A 15,368-nucleotide genomic window follows, 5' to 3' on the forward strand; every position below is an offset into this window, starting at 1 on the left:
AAAATTATTGGTGTGAGAAATAACTAGGTGTTTTTTTTGAGTGGGGAGAGGGGGGAACCTTGAAAATGCCTGTAGAAAGTGGAATAATGCAGATTAGATTTTTTTTTTTAATTTTCGAAAATTCTCAGGTTTTGTATCCAAAAATGTAATTTGTTTGATTTTCTGGTATTATACGTAGAAGAGAAGAAGTCGAACTTTAAATTTTTCAGTACCAATGAACGAAAAAATCCACGTGTTGATCCTCTTGAGTTATTAAGAGTTGATTTTTTACTCTATGAATTGAATAATGATGGTCCTGGATCAAGCTCGAAATTGGGATTTTCAAGCCATGAAATTTTTATCAAAATGAGTTGGAAAGCTGAAAAGTGGTATGTGACTTTTTTTATGACGCCTCGGACCCTCCTCGAAATTGGTTGAAGGTGGCTTCGAACCGTCTCCTGCAATTTTTTTGAAAATTACAATTCCACAAAATGTCGTTTAATCGAGTTGGAAAGCTGAAATTTGATACCATTAACCCCCCCCCCAAATAGATTCCTAGTGGTTTTCAGTCGTTTTGGAGCTTCTAGCAACGTTTTAGAGGCTCGTTCGAGGTTGATCTGCGTCAAAGTGACTTTTGATATGTACTTGAAATTGGAAAAATACGCGATAAATTCTCGTTATTAGGTTAGACTTTGATAAACAAAAATGACCAATTTCCAGGGTATCTAACAGGTAGTGAAAGTAGTGAAAAAGTAGTAAATTACAAATTTTCTCCCAATTTCAATTTTTTTAAACAATTTTCCTGTGAAAAATTTGACTTTTGTTAATTTTGTGTGTGTTTGGGAGGAGAGAGGGAAATGGAGGGGGGGGGGGTAAAATGGACGCTTTTGGGAAATTTGGTTTAAAAAAAGATAGTGAAAAAAGTAGTGAAAAAGTGGCGACTTTTTCAAAAAAATTCTGTTACGGCCTTGAGAATGCGGACGAGATTGGTCAATGACCTTTAGAGGCCAGACACGCTAGCAGACAACTTTGAGACACCAGACAGACAGGTCAATGACCTTAAGAAACCCATGCTAGGAAGACATACGACTTTGAGAAGCCAGACGGACCGGTCATAATGACTTGAAGAGGCAGAATAGGCAGCCAGACGACATTGAGAAGCCAGACAGATGGGTCAATCATCCTAAGGAGTCGGACATTCATGTCAATGACCTTGATAAGCCAGACAGTCAGGTCAATGATCTCAAAAAGCCAGACAGTGTGGCAGACGACCTTGAGAAGCTAGACATGCGGGTAAATGACCTTAAGAAGCCAGCCGGTGACTTAGACGATCTTGAAAAGACAGACAGACGGATCAATGACCTTGAGAAGCCAAACATCTAGGTCAATGACCTCAAAAAGCCAGACAGTGTGGCAGACGACCTTGAGAAACTGGACATGCGGGTCAATGACCTTAAGAAGGCAGCCAGTGACCTAGACGACCTTGAGATTCCAGACAGGTGGGTAAATAACCTTTAGAAGCCAGACTGGCAGACGATCTTGACTTCTTGAGAAGTCGGACAGGCAGGTTAATGACCTTATAAGAGGCCAGATGGGCAGACTTATGACCTTGATAAGCCAGACATGTGGGTCAATGACCTTGAGGATCCATATAGTAACCAAGACGACATTGAAAAGCCAGACAGATAGGTCAACGACCTTCAGAAGCCAGACGGGCTGACGATCTCGAGAAGCCAAATAGACGGGTAAATGACCTTAAGAGGCCAGATTGGCAGACAGATGACCTTGATAAGCCAGACATGCGGGTTAATGACCTTAAGTATCCAGCCAGTAACCTGGATGACCTTGAAAAGCCAGACAGACAGGCAATGACCTGAATAGGCAAAATACGTAGTCAGACAGACGGATCATTGACCTTGATAATCCAGACAGACGGGTCAATGACCTTAAGTGGCCAGATATGCAGATAGGTGACCTTAAGAAGCTAGGCAGGCATGCAGACGTCCTTGAAAATATAAGACTGTCAGGTCAATGACCTGAAGAGGCCATATATGCAGCCAGATGACATTCAGATGAAGCCAACCAGCCAGGTCAATGACCTCGAGAACCTAGACAGACAGCCAGATGGACTTGAGAAGCCAGACAGAGCCGGATTTTGACAATTTTGTTTTCGATTTGGAGTAAAATTGAAAAAAAAGAGAATTATTTTCTCTTAAAATCCAACCAATTAAGAGCGTGGGAGTACAAAAAACGAAACCATAAACTAATTGTACATATGTAGGTACATACCTATGTACATATTAAGAACCACCGCCCTCAAAAGAGAAAGAGAGTTCAGCTTCATAACGTCTCCAATGGTTCACTTGTATGTAGGTACATACCTACCTAAGATTAGTTCGATACATTTTCAAAATTTTGACTCTACTTCGCCTCTTCCCCTACTGAAGGCTCTTCTTTAAATTTTTGAGGAAAAGAGGATAAAAGTCGATGGTGTGTTCCCAAGAACTTTCCAATTTTTTCAAGAAGGAAGGTTTCTCCCCAACGTGCAGTAAGTTTGCTCAATCTGACAATTTTTAAAAAAATCAAACTTTATAAAAATGATCTAAAGAGCTGAAATTTGGCGTGCACTCTGTTCCAACACCCCTCCGGTCCCCCTCCCTAATCAATTGGAAACAGTTTTGAACCATTTTGAGGAGCTGTGGAACTTTCAATAGATTTTTGAATTAACGCAGTAAAGTGTTGAAAATGTAAAATTTATTTTACAAGCTGATTTCAATATTCCGAGTCGTTGATTGGAGGAAGTTTCAAGCCTTCCTGGAGCCTCCAGTCGTATTTTGGAAATTCCATAATTTTAGGAAGTGCCATAAAAACCGTCTATTTTTTTTCTAAAATCGGTTTTTAATTTTTTCAAATCGAAAACGCACAGTGGGCTGTGAGCACCCTCAAAACGGGCGTATTTCAAAAACTCACAATGAACCCTAAAAAAATGGTACAATGATATCCTCCCATATATTTTTGGGGTCGCAGAATACGAATTTAACAATATTTTATTATTATTTTTGTAGGGGTGGGGGGTGAGGGGGCGAAAAGTTCAAAATTTGACTATAATGATGTGTGATATGTCGAAATGTATGTTTTTGAGGGTGTAGATCACGAATTTGTAAATTTTTTTCGTAGGGGGTCAATGGTGGGGGACTGGGGGCTGAGGGAGTGAAAATGGTTAAAAATTCAAAATTTGACTATAATGATGTGTGATATGTCGAAATGTAGATATGTTTTCGAGGTTGTAGATCACGAATTTGACAATATTTTCTTCGTAGGGGTGAATGATGGGGGATGAAGGGGGTGAAAAATTCCGAATTTTACCATAATGATGTGTGATAAGTATGTCGAATTGTATGTTTTTGAGGGTGTAGATCACGAATTTGACAATATTTTTTTCGTAGGGGCGAATTGTGGGGGATGAAGGGGGTGCAAACGGTAAAAAATTCAAAATTTGACCATAATGGTGTGTGATATGTCAAAGTGTAAGTTTTCGAGGATGTAGAAGGCGTGAAGGGTGCGGGGTGGGTGAAGAATTTTCTATTGGGGAACCGTCAAAGTCCCCGGAAGAGAAAATTTGTAACATTTAAACAAAATGATGAAAATTACTCACTTTTAGTTGAATTATTCATTCTTGGTACATTTCAACATATCACACATCATTATAGTCAAATTTTGAATTTTTCACCGTTTTCATCCCCTTCAGTCTCCACCATTGACCCCTGTGAAAAAAATACTGTCAAACTCGTCAAAAACATACATTTTGACATATCACTCATCATTATAGTCAAATTTTGAATTTTTCGCTCCCCTCACCCCTCACCCCTCACCCCTCACTCCTACAAAAAAATATTGTCAAATTCGTATTCTGCGACCCCAAAAACATAAGGGAGGATATCATTGTACCATTGTTTTAGGGTTCATTGTAAGTTTTTGAAATACGCCCGTTTTAAGGGTGCTCACAGTCCACTGTGAAACGAAGGATTTCTCAGACTATCTCGTTCTCAATTGACTCAGCATGTTGAATTTCCGCAAAAAAAATTGTATCAAGTTCATAAAAATTAAAAAAAAACTGCTTTGGGCAAAATTTTGAGGAAACCTTATATTTTATGTACTTCGAAAATTTGCTGGAGGCTCCAGAACTGCTCAAAACGGTTCGAAACCGTTTCCAATCGATTTCAGGGTCCAAGAATATGGTTCATAGCAATTTCCAATTTTCAAAATCAATTTGGTAAAATTTAGACTTTTTTGTGTTTTTAGCTCTTTTGATTTTCGAAAATTCTCCAAAATAAAAAAAAAGGTCTTTTTTCGAGATTCACATTTTTTTCGTTCTGGAAGTTGAAATTTTTCAAGTTCAAAAAATTGAAAAAATCCTACTCCAGAGCCCAAAAAGCTCTCAGAGTTGCTAGTTCTCTTCTTGCTTCATTTTACAGCAGTATTGGCTTAAAATATAGAACATTTCGTGTACGAGTACGAATATTATTAAATTATTCTTTGCTCGAAAATGAATTTCTAAAGCACGTAAAATATACCTAATCACTTTGTTCTAATCTTTTCACAGATGATCCAAATGCCAAGACGACGCAACGTATGCTCCGAAACCCACTCGAAAAAATGAAACGAATACGAGTACGAAGACGATGGCCCAATTTTCAACAACTCGCGAGAAATCAACCAACGATGCATTCGTTTCAACATACTCGCATACTCGTACTTCTACTTACGTATGCTGCGATTTCGTATTCGATATTAATGGTAAGTTTTGAACTTTTGACGGTTACGAAATCGATACACCCCATCCTACACCGAGCTTGGGTACTGGGTGTAGGTACCACAACACGACGTGTTAAGTTATTTAGTAAAAAAGAAACGCAGGTAAAATATTTTGAAAATTCGTCGTCGATTCTCGACTCAACTCACGTTGCTCTGTGTTGCGTATGGTATCTGTATCCTGCATGAGAACTGTAGCAAAACAGTTCCCTGCTGCGCTCCTCCACTCTATTCTACGCTATAAGTTTCATTCACAAACATTGAAACCGCTCGCTAGTGGGCATTCGCAGTAGCGACTCGCGAATTTCGTACTAAATCTGGAACGAAATGCTCCAGTTTAAAAGTACATAGTACTCGTATCTACGTACAGCACAGCACAGAGAATAATCGAGCGTCAATATTTACGAACCTTGAACGCGGTATATTAATTGATGGTATTTTTTAGACTGGTCGACAGAGGGGTCGGGGGTCCGAGGGGGCAGAGGGGGTTGAATAAAAATTAAAAATCTCGTAAGCTATACGTATGTACAAATGAGTTGTCATCGCTCGTTGGACTTTGGTATACGATGAGTAGGTATAAACTGCACCGTCATAAAAAGCTGGCAACGTTGAGTATCGATTCGACGATGGTCAAGACTGATGCAATGCGCCGCCGCCATTCCACCCAGCGAGAGCTGGGGGTTCGTCGTCGTTTCTCACGACGTGCTTTTTCGTCAAAGGGTACATTATCGTTTATGGAATTCCATCGTCGTAAATTATTACCTACGTATGGGTTAATCGTGGACGAAAACTAGCTATATTTTAGACTAATTCGTCATATAAATTATCGAATCGTGTGTGTGTGGTTTTTTTTTCCTCGAATGTACTAAATCACATCGTCGTGTCTTCGAAGAAGTGAACTCGGTGTATTGTGGATTTTTTTTCTGTTTCGCAGACTCGTCCAGATCTTCGATATGCCGATTATTTTGAACGAACCTTTGAGCTTCCTGCAACGATTGGTCGAGTACATGGAGTACGTTGATTTACTCGAAAAAGCATCCGAAGAAAGTGATCCTGTTGGCAGAATGCAGGTTCGTACCCTAAATTACCTCCATTAATTGGAATGCTGCTCGGTGGAAAAAAAATGACGATAATTTACTTACGAGTAATCGTATCTAGTCTACGTGTTTTTAATACGTGGGTATCGATTATTTACACCTTATCATTTCTTTGATGTGACGAGCCAACGAGTCGAGTAATTAATTTTGTTATCGCAGGGTTCAACATTGACGAAGGATTTTTTCACTCTATAAAATTACCACCCTTGTTAAATTAGTCTTCGTCGAGGGTTGAATTTTAAATCACGTACTGGCCAAGTTTTTCGCAATTTCACGTGGTTCAATTTAAACTTTATATACTATACGAAGTGAGAAGACGAAACGTAGATAAATTTTTACGCAGCTGGATAGCTTTAAGTGCTAATCGTAAAAAAAGCTACGATTTTATCGACACTTCGTTAAATTTCATTCGCTCGAACGAATAAAATACTCAAATTTTGGGCCAAAAAAAAATTGGTCGAGTTACGATTTTTTTTTGAAAAATCTCACGTGTACATCGATTTAGCATTTTTATGCAATTTTTTCCCCATCCTCGAAGGAATCGATGCGATAAACCATCGACATTGTTGATGCGACGATACTTTCGCGACTAAAGGTGAAAATAAATTTCGCGTTAGAAGATAAAAAATTACGCAATATTTTTCCGACAATGGAAGTACGAGTATAGGCAAGAGAGATAATAGAGCTCATTTTTCAATGTTACTGTCGACCTTTCATTCGTATATTTATTTTTTCATATCCTAGCTCTTTGAAAATTCCCTCAAGTGTTTTATTATCTTTTAAACTTAGGTATAGTGTTTTAACGTTTTCGGTTCAAAAGTGTAGGGGTACCTATCTCTTTATTGTTCTGCATTTTACTTTGTGTTCACTGTTGAGCGGGTGTTTTTCTTTAGATAAATGTAGAATTTTACGAGTATATGTTTTTCAATGAAAAATTTTCATAAGTAGGTAGTAATTTTTTTCCTCAAGCGTAGGTAGGTATTTTTTTTTCTTTTGGATAAATTTTATGCTGACCGGTTGCGCGCAAAGGAAAAGCGTACAGAGGGGTTTGAATTTCGAAATACCTAATTTAATACATTATCAATTCATGACTGACGAAAGTTTTGTGAAAAAAAAAAAAAACGTATTTCTGGAAGGGTTACGGAATTGAAGAGGTAAACTTTCTTTATTGACTTGAAGAAAAAAATTTAAATGGAAAGAAAACAGCTCTTTCGATACGACGACGAATTGAAATTTATATACGATGAAAGATGAAAGAATAATAAACTGAGAATAGCTAGGTACTTATTTATGCGACGATGATGAAAAAAATTGTGCTGGAGTTTTTCAATGATGAAGTTATATTAGGTAGGTACTTTTTTAAAGCTGGTCGTCCTCGGAGGGATTATTTGAATTAACTTGTTTTTTACTTTATACTGTGACTTTTTATGGGAGTGGGAGGATTGGATGTTTTATTTGACTTTTTATTTCGATGTAGTGGAGAAGAAGGGTGGAGAGGGATAAAGATGAAAATCAAATTAGATATATAACCTTGGTTCGCAGATTACTAAAAAAAATTTTATTCAACTGTTTTTTTTTTCTGAAAAAAAAAAAAAATGTTGACTTTTTCACTATATTTTGAGAGTCAGTTTCCCTCTGATCACTCATCAATCTCTCAAAGGGTCCGAAAATGTCAATTCTAATTACATTTTAAACAAGAATTAACTTTCGAGGCCGAATTTTGATACAATAAGTCATCAAAAGTAACTTTTGGTTACTTTTTCAAAATTTTGGTTCGAATTGTAAAAAATTCCTGGCTTCCCCCCCCACTTTTTGGTGAAAAAAATGTACTATGAAAATGGTCGCTCCTTTGCAAAAAATTTCAAATGTCACTTTCTTTCAAAAAATTGCTCAAAAGTCTCTGGCTCTGTTGTTAAAAATTGCCAAAATGTCATAATTTTTTTGTCAAGATTTGTCAACGTTTCGCTTTTTTTGTCAGAATTTTCCAAAAAAAATGTCACTTTTTTGCTAAAAAGTTGCTAAAAATTGACAAAATTTTGCACTTTTGAATCAAATGGCTCAAAGTCTCGCTTTTCTATTTTAAAATGACAAAAATTGCAAAATTTTCCTACGTACCTTTGCAATAAATTTCAAAAAATCTCAATTTTTTTCAAAAATTTCCAAGAAAAGCTCTGCCATTTACTAAAATTATTGTCAAAATCTTACTTTTTTGCTAAAAATTGGAAAAATTTTCATTTTTAAATAAAATTGCTAAAGATCTTACTTTTTTATTTTTAAAATAACAAAAATTGCAAAATTGTTTCACTTTTTGAAAAAATTTCGAAAAAATCTTTATTTTTGCCAAAGTTACAAGCTCTGCTTCATACTAAAATTATCAACATTTTTTGCTGCTAGATAAAATTACCTACTAAAAAACTCACTTTTCTATTTTAAAATAAATATGCATGACAAAAATGGATTTTTTCCTAAAAATTACCAAAAAAAGCTCTCTCTTTTACTAGAGTGGTCAAAATTTCACTTTTTTGCCAAAAAATTGCGAAATAGTCTCACTTTTCTGAAAAAAATTTAGAAAAAGTATCACTTCTTGAAAGTAGTTGCCAAAAAGTATGTAGGTACTTTATAAATTTTATACATATTTTTTAAATGAAATATTCCACCTTTTTTGTAATTTTTTTCTGCATTGGAACGTTTTGTAATTTTTTAAATTTATTTTTGGTGATTTTTTTTGGTTACTGACGTTACTTCTTTTGGAAAAAATTGTGTACGATGTCTAAACTTTGAAAAACGCTGTACGATCTCAAAAAATGTGATTTCTGATCTGATCTGATGAGATTTAATCCAACTTATAAAACAGATTCTGATCTGGTCATGGTTAAATTAGATTTGAGTGATGCTAAACCTAGGTAACCAGATCTGATCTGATGTGATCTGATGAGACAGATTTGATCAGATCTGATGGGATCTTTTAGTTTGTTCTCTTGAATCTGATCTGGCGTTGTGTTAAATAAACTAAAGAAACTTTTACTAAATAAATTTTAATAAAGAGCAAAAATGCTCACAAAATATATACACACCAAAATTACATCATATTAGTAGAAAGAACAAACACATACTGAAAAGAGGTACAGAATACAAAGCTAAGTGACCAAGCACATAAACAACATTCACAGATAAATTAACAAGATATAACTGCGCCATCTATAGCACAAAACTAAAACTAAGAAACCTACTAACAACTGGGTAGGACTACATTTTTCATTTTATTTACACTTTTACACTACTAAATTAAACACGTTGATAGATTTAATCTGACCAAAATTCTGATCTGGGTCAATTTGGATTTGAACAACTCCTCATCTGATCTGATCTGATCTGATCAAATATGATATGATTAAATCAGGTTGCCACGTTTGACGTTGGATCTTTACATCACTTCATCCAATCAAACCTTTCATCTGATCTGATTTCATTTCATCTGATTTCATCTAATCCGATCTGATTTCATCTAATCCGATCTGATTTCATCTGATCTGATCTGATTTCATCTGATCTGATCTGATTTCATCTGATCCGATCTGATTTCATCTGATCCGATCTGATTTCATCTGATCCGATCTGATTTCATCTGATCCGATCTGATTTCATCTGATCCGATCTGATTTCATCTGATCCGATCTGATTTCATCTGATCTGATCTGATTTCATCTGATCTGATCTGATTTCATCTGATCTGATCTAGTTTCATCTAATCGATCTAATTTCATCTAATCTAATCTGATTTCATCAGATCTGATCTGATTTATCTTATTTCATCTGATCTGATATAATTTTATCTGATTTCATCTGATCTGATGTTCTCTGATTCCATCTGGTCTGATTTTATCTGATTTATCTGGTCTCATCTGATTTCAGCTGATCTCATCTGATTTTGTCTGATCCCATCTGATTTTGTCTGATCCCATCTGATTTCATATGATCTGATCTGATTTCATATGATTTGATCTGATTTTATCTGATCTGATCTGATTTTATCTGATCTGATCAAATTTTATCTAATCTGATCTGATCAAATTTTATCTAATCTGATCTGATTTTATCTAATCTGATATTATTTTATTTTTCATCAGATCTGATTCTATCTTGTTTCATCTGATCTAATTTTATCTGATTTCATCTGGTCTGATTTTATCTGATTCATCTGGTCTCATTTGATTTCATCTGATCTCATCTGATTTTGTCTGATCCCATCTGATTTCATAAGATCTGATTTAATTACACCTAAATCTGATTTTATCTGATTTTATCAGATCTAATTTTATCTTGTTTCATTTGATCTGATATGATTTTCTCTGATTTCATCTGATCTGATTTTCTCTGATTTCATCTGGTCTGATTTTATCTGATTCATCTGGTCCCATCTGATTTCATCTGATCACATCTGATTTTGTCTGATCCCATCGATTTGTATCTGATCTCATCTGATCTGATCAAACCAGTCTGATCAGATCCAATTGAGGTTGCTCTATTAAATCTTATCGGACTTGAACAGATTGAAATATTATCAAAAATCAGGTCTGATCGCGTTGAATTGAATTTGAATAATTCACTAACCTAATCACATCAGATCAGATCAAACCACTCTGACCCATTCTGATGGGATCCAATATGGTTGCCCCTATTGAATCTTATTCCCTATAAACTGATTGATCAGATCAAAATTCTGACCTGATCAAATTTGATCTAAAGAATGATCGGATCCAATTAAATCTTATCAGATTTAATCAAGTCTGTCCCATTAAATCTGATCTGACTTGAACAGATTTAATCCAGTCACATCTCTGATCTGATAAAATTGAGTCCGCAGGAATGTGCAAATCTGATCATATTTGATCAGATGTGATCGGGTTTTTAAAAAATTAAATTCGATCCAGCTCGAAAAGATTTTATCCGATGAAAACTCTGATGTAATCAGATCGAATTGGGTCAGGTGAATGTTTGAATTTAATCCGATCTGATCTGATGATATTCAATTCGACTAAAATAGACTCAGAATCTTTTCATCACTTCATCTAATCAAAACTTTGATCTGATCTAATCTGATCAAATCGGCTTCGCAGACATCAGATCTGATTTTATCTGATCTGATCTGATGTGATTTGATTTCATTTGATCTGGTTTGATCTGATTTGATCTGATGTGATCCGATGTGATCCGATTTGATCTGATCTGATTTGATCAAACCTGTCTGATCAGATCCAATTGAGGTTACTCTGTTAAATCTTATCGGACTTGAACAGAGTTTTGATCAAAAATCAGATCTGATCACGTTGAATTGAATTTGAATAATGCATTGACCTAATCAGATCAGATCAGATCAGATCAAATAACTGTGATCAAATCTGATGGGATCCACTATTCTAATCAGGTCACATCTCTGATCTGATCAAATTGGGTCCACAAAATGTTCAGACCGGATCAGATTTGATCAGATCTAATCAGTTATATTTTTTAAATTGAATCTGACCAGGCTTGAAAAAATTTTATCTGATGAAAACTCTGATGTAATAAGATCGAATTGGGTCAGATGAATGTTTGAATTTAATCCAATCTGATCTGATCAAACGAGTTCCATCAGATCAAATTAGACTTCCTAGGAATGTTCAGACCTGATCCGATCTGATCCACCCGGTTTGAACTTTTAACAGATCTTATGTGTATGATCAAAACTCTGCTCTGATCAGATTCTGATCAGCTCAAATTGAACAAATTCTCTGATTGGATCAAACTTGGTCTGAGCAATGAACAGGTCCAATCTGGGAAGTGATTGGATGCAACTTCGGGAATCATGTTTCTTTTCTCATATTGAACCTACCGTCACGAGTTTGAGGTAAAACCTTATGTTTAGGGCCTCGACTTTTAATTTTTTCTTAATCTCGAAATCAGTTTTGTTTCTGAAATGCGATCCTAGAAAGGACGTTTTCGAATGTTTTCATTTTCATCTGATCTGAATTATCAATTTTAGACTATTTTGGAAAATATGTTGAATTCTCTGTGGATTTTCAACTATTTTGATTTTGTAGTGTTCCCAATTCCTGGACTTCTGGGAAAAGTTATGAAAATGGAAGGGAATTTTATAATTTTTGTACTCCAAAATCAGGAAATTTGGTAAATTTAATTCTGAAGAATTTTTTTGGTCAAAAATACCACTTTGATTTTTTTTTGGATCAGAAACTGGATAAGCTATTTCCCTAAAGTTTTTTAAAAATTCGTCTAATTCAAGAATCTTTCATTTGTGAGAATAAATACTTGGATTTGGGGCATGAGAGACTCTGAATAAGGTGAGATTGAAGGAAGGGGGGGGGGGTTAAATGCTTCCTAATTTTTTCGACATTTCTGGAGTGAAAACGTTAACGAGACATCAAAATGTTTAAAAATAATAAAATAGATACCACTTTTCTCCCAAATTTTTGTCCATTTTTGAACCTTTCCAGAAAACAAATTCTTACTAAAGTTTAATTTTTCTCTTAAATTGTACGAAAAGCAGGAAAAACATTTCATTCTCGTGCTCTCTACGCCCTCTTTTTCGAACCTATTATGCCCAATGCGAGGTTCGTCATTAATCATAAAAATTGTTAAATAATTCATCGTTCATTTTTTCCGATAACGACGATTGAAATATTCGACCAAGTATGAAATTTTAATTCCAACATTATCGCGTGATGGAAAACTTTTCCCCAAGTTCAACTTTCCTTTTAATGGATATTTAAAATCGCCCACCATTTTCTAATCTTATACTAGGTACCATTAATACAGTTGTAATACTCGTCTCAAAAAACTATACCTACATATTTTTTTTGACCCAGATTGTACCCGTGTTAAATGACTCGAGATCTGTTTAATGGCATATTTTTGCCAGCATTTCACGAGCATAATAGTCCGCAGGGTGGATACGGTGGGAGGGGGGGGGGTGCAGAATTCGATACAAACAATGACGAAATAACTGAAACAGTGAAATGATAAGAAAATAACGCGTAATTTTAATTTTTCGGGCTTTATTGCGCGGAATCGAGTTTAATCACCTCAATATCTTTGTCGTTTGAAAAAATATTTCTCGATATTCATATTTTAAAGCCATTTCGAGTATACAAATAGGGAAATAATCTTATATAAAAACTACGTGTTGTTGGCAAAATACCATTAGAAGCTTGTATAAAGAAGGATACGAGTACAAGTATTATTAATTTCTAACTGAAAAAAAAATAATAATAAGACAAGAGTCGTGTTTTTGAAGCTTTCTCTCGTTAGTGTTTTTCTTAATGACATGTCTGCGTAAACTCGAGCTTTATTCGTCCAGGGTGCAGTATTTGATTAAAGGCGCCTCCGTTCTATATAGCAGAATGAGAAAAATGGCTACTATAAAGACAAGCATCGTATAGCCATAAGGCTTATTATGGCTGTCAAAATGATGTAAGTAAACATTTAGGTCAAAGATGATGTACGTTAATGGAGATATTCATTATTATATACTCGTATACTCACGCACCGTACTAAAGAGAGAAATGTGAAAAGAAACGTAAAAAAAAAAAGAAAAGCTTTTACAGGGTGAATCGAAGTTGAAAACTGAACGACGTAGTAAAAGGTATTATTTATATTTTTTTTTCAGTATGTGGCTGCGTTTGCTGTAAGTGCTGTATCGTGTAACTGGCAAAGAATAGGTAAACCATTCAATCCGTTATTGGGAGAGACGTACGAATTGGAGAGGGATAATTTCAGGTAAATATTGGGCTGGATTTGCATTCATTTTATATCTATTAGGCTATTTATGATTATTATTTATTGTTATAGATTAATAATTAGGTAAATAGTACATATGATTCGAGAAGTTATACTCTAAAATTTAAAAATTAACTTGATAGATCATTTTTTCGAAAATTTCAATTCGTGGACACCAAGTTTGAATGAGGAGGGGAGTGGGTTGGAGTAATAAAATTCCATTTTGAAAATAAGTTCGTAGAGACGAGGCCAAAATATAGTCTTCTCTATAATTTTTTCAAATTTTCAAACGTTGGCTTTCAATTTTTGTATGTATGAAAAATTAAGCTTAGCTACGTCTTGAAAGTTTGAATTTTGAGCTTTTTAGGGTCTTATGATTACTCTCTTTGAGACCCCCCCCCTCGAATAGATTTGCTTCAGGATGAACCTTCATTGCTAGACAGTTCAGCATAAAATCGCAGGAAGAAATTCCACGTCGATGCAGCGTTCTGTATTTACGGCAAACTGAGTATGCAATTTTATTAACACCATTAAGTAGGTTGTCTTCAAGTGATTCTCAAACCCATTCCACATGAGTTACTTCGAGTCCTTCGGTTTTGCTTTCGTCTGTTGGTCTTGCGAGATCTTTTCGATGATCTGTCAGAATTTTTGTTCTAATACTGTGAAGGGGATGGAGAGGGGGGGAAGGAAGGAGCCTCGTAATTTGGACGCGTTTGCGAATTGCCAAACTTTACAGGCTAATATTTCAAGAGTTGTTGAACTTGAAGCCAGTCTGCTTGCAGAGTTTTATAGAGAACAGATGGGGAATTTGAAATCAGTAATTGAAATTTGAAAAAGTCGAATTTGAATTTTCGTTGTGAAAGCTCAACTTTTCCTGATACATGCGAAAGCTGAAATCAGAGTGCAAATACTTTTTTAATGCTCTTTTTAAACAATATTCAAAATTTGAAGTTAACATCCCTGGGATCTAAAGGTCCACAATTTTTATCGAAATTCAAAAAAATTTTATACGTGAAGTGACGTATCGATTGTTACTAATCGAAGGGTGCTGAGTTCAAATATGAGTTAATTTTTTCGATCTGACTCCCCTGAACTCCTCCACCAGTGCCTCAAAGATGATTGAAATCCCCAATAGTATTATTATGACATGTGACTCATCGTTTGTCGGGGTTTTGAGGATGCTGAATTGAAATATTCATATATATTTTGGATAAAAATCCTTCGATATCCTTTCAATTTCGAAAACCTTGAAAAATAGGAGCGAAAAATGAAAAAGAATAATTATTTTGGTTTGACACGTTGATTTGTTCATCAATGAGATTTTTTGCGTATTGCCCTCAAATGCTGAGGTTTTTTTCGACTTTTTCGGCTCTTATTCGGTTTTCAGAAGTTTTAAGTAATGAAATATGATGCGCACATTCGAAATAAAGATGTATTCAAACATATTAAATAAATACAAAATATGTACATTAATCGGACGAAAATATAATCACCATAATGCGAACGGAAAACGTAATAAATTCGAACAGAAATTGGAGAATTCGAATAGAAAAAATATAAAAGTCATCGGACGAATTTTGATGACTTTACAAAAACTTAAACGATACAATGTATCTTGATAACACTCGAATTACTCGTAATTACAACGTAAATAAACGATAACAACGTTGACGCAAATTTTGCTTATTTTTAACACTTTCCCTAATT

The 15,368-nt window shown here is 35.0% G+C and overlaps 1 protein-coding gene across 1 annotated transcript in view; it reads left to right on the top strand.

Moving 5' to 3' along the window:
• The first annotated feature begins 5,480 nt into the window (after nt 1-5,480).
• The window catches only part of LOC135845961 (oxysterol-binding protein-related protein 1), a 34,340-nt gene continuing 24,452 nt past the window's right edge, over nt 5,481-15,368 (top strand). The window contains exons 1-2 of the mRNA XM_065364866.1: nt 5,481-5,861; nt 13,552-13,661. Coding sequence (XP_065220938.1) covers nt 5,745-5,861; nt 13,552-13,661 — 227 coding nt within the window. The 5' untranslated portion in view covers nt 5,481-5,744. The remainder of the gene's footprint in view (nt 5,862-13,551; nt 13,662-15,368) is intronic.

Source organism: Planococcus citri, chromosome 1, assembly GCF_950023065.1.
Source record: "Planococcus citri chromosome 1, ihPlaCitr1.1, whole genome shotgun sequence".
NCBI classification, from domain to species: domain Eukaryota; kingdom Metazoa; phylum Arthropoda; class Insecta; order Hemiptera; family Pseudococcidae; genus Planococcus; species Planococcus citri.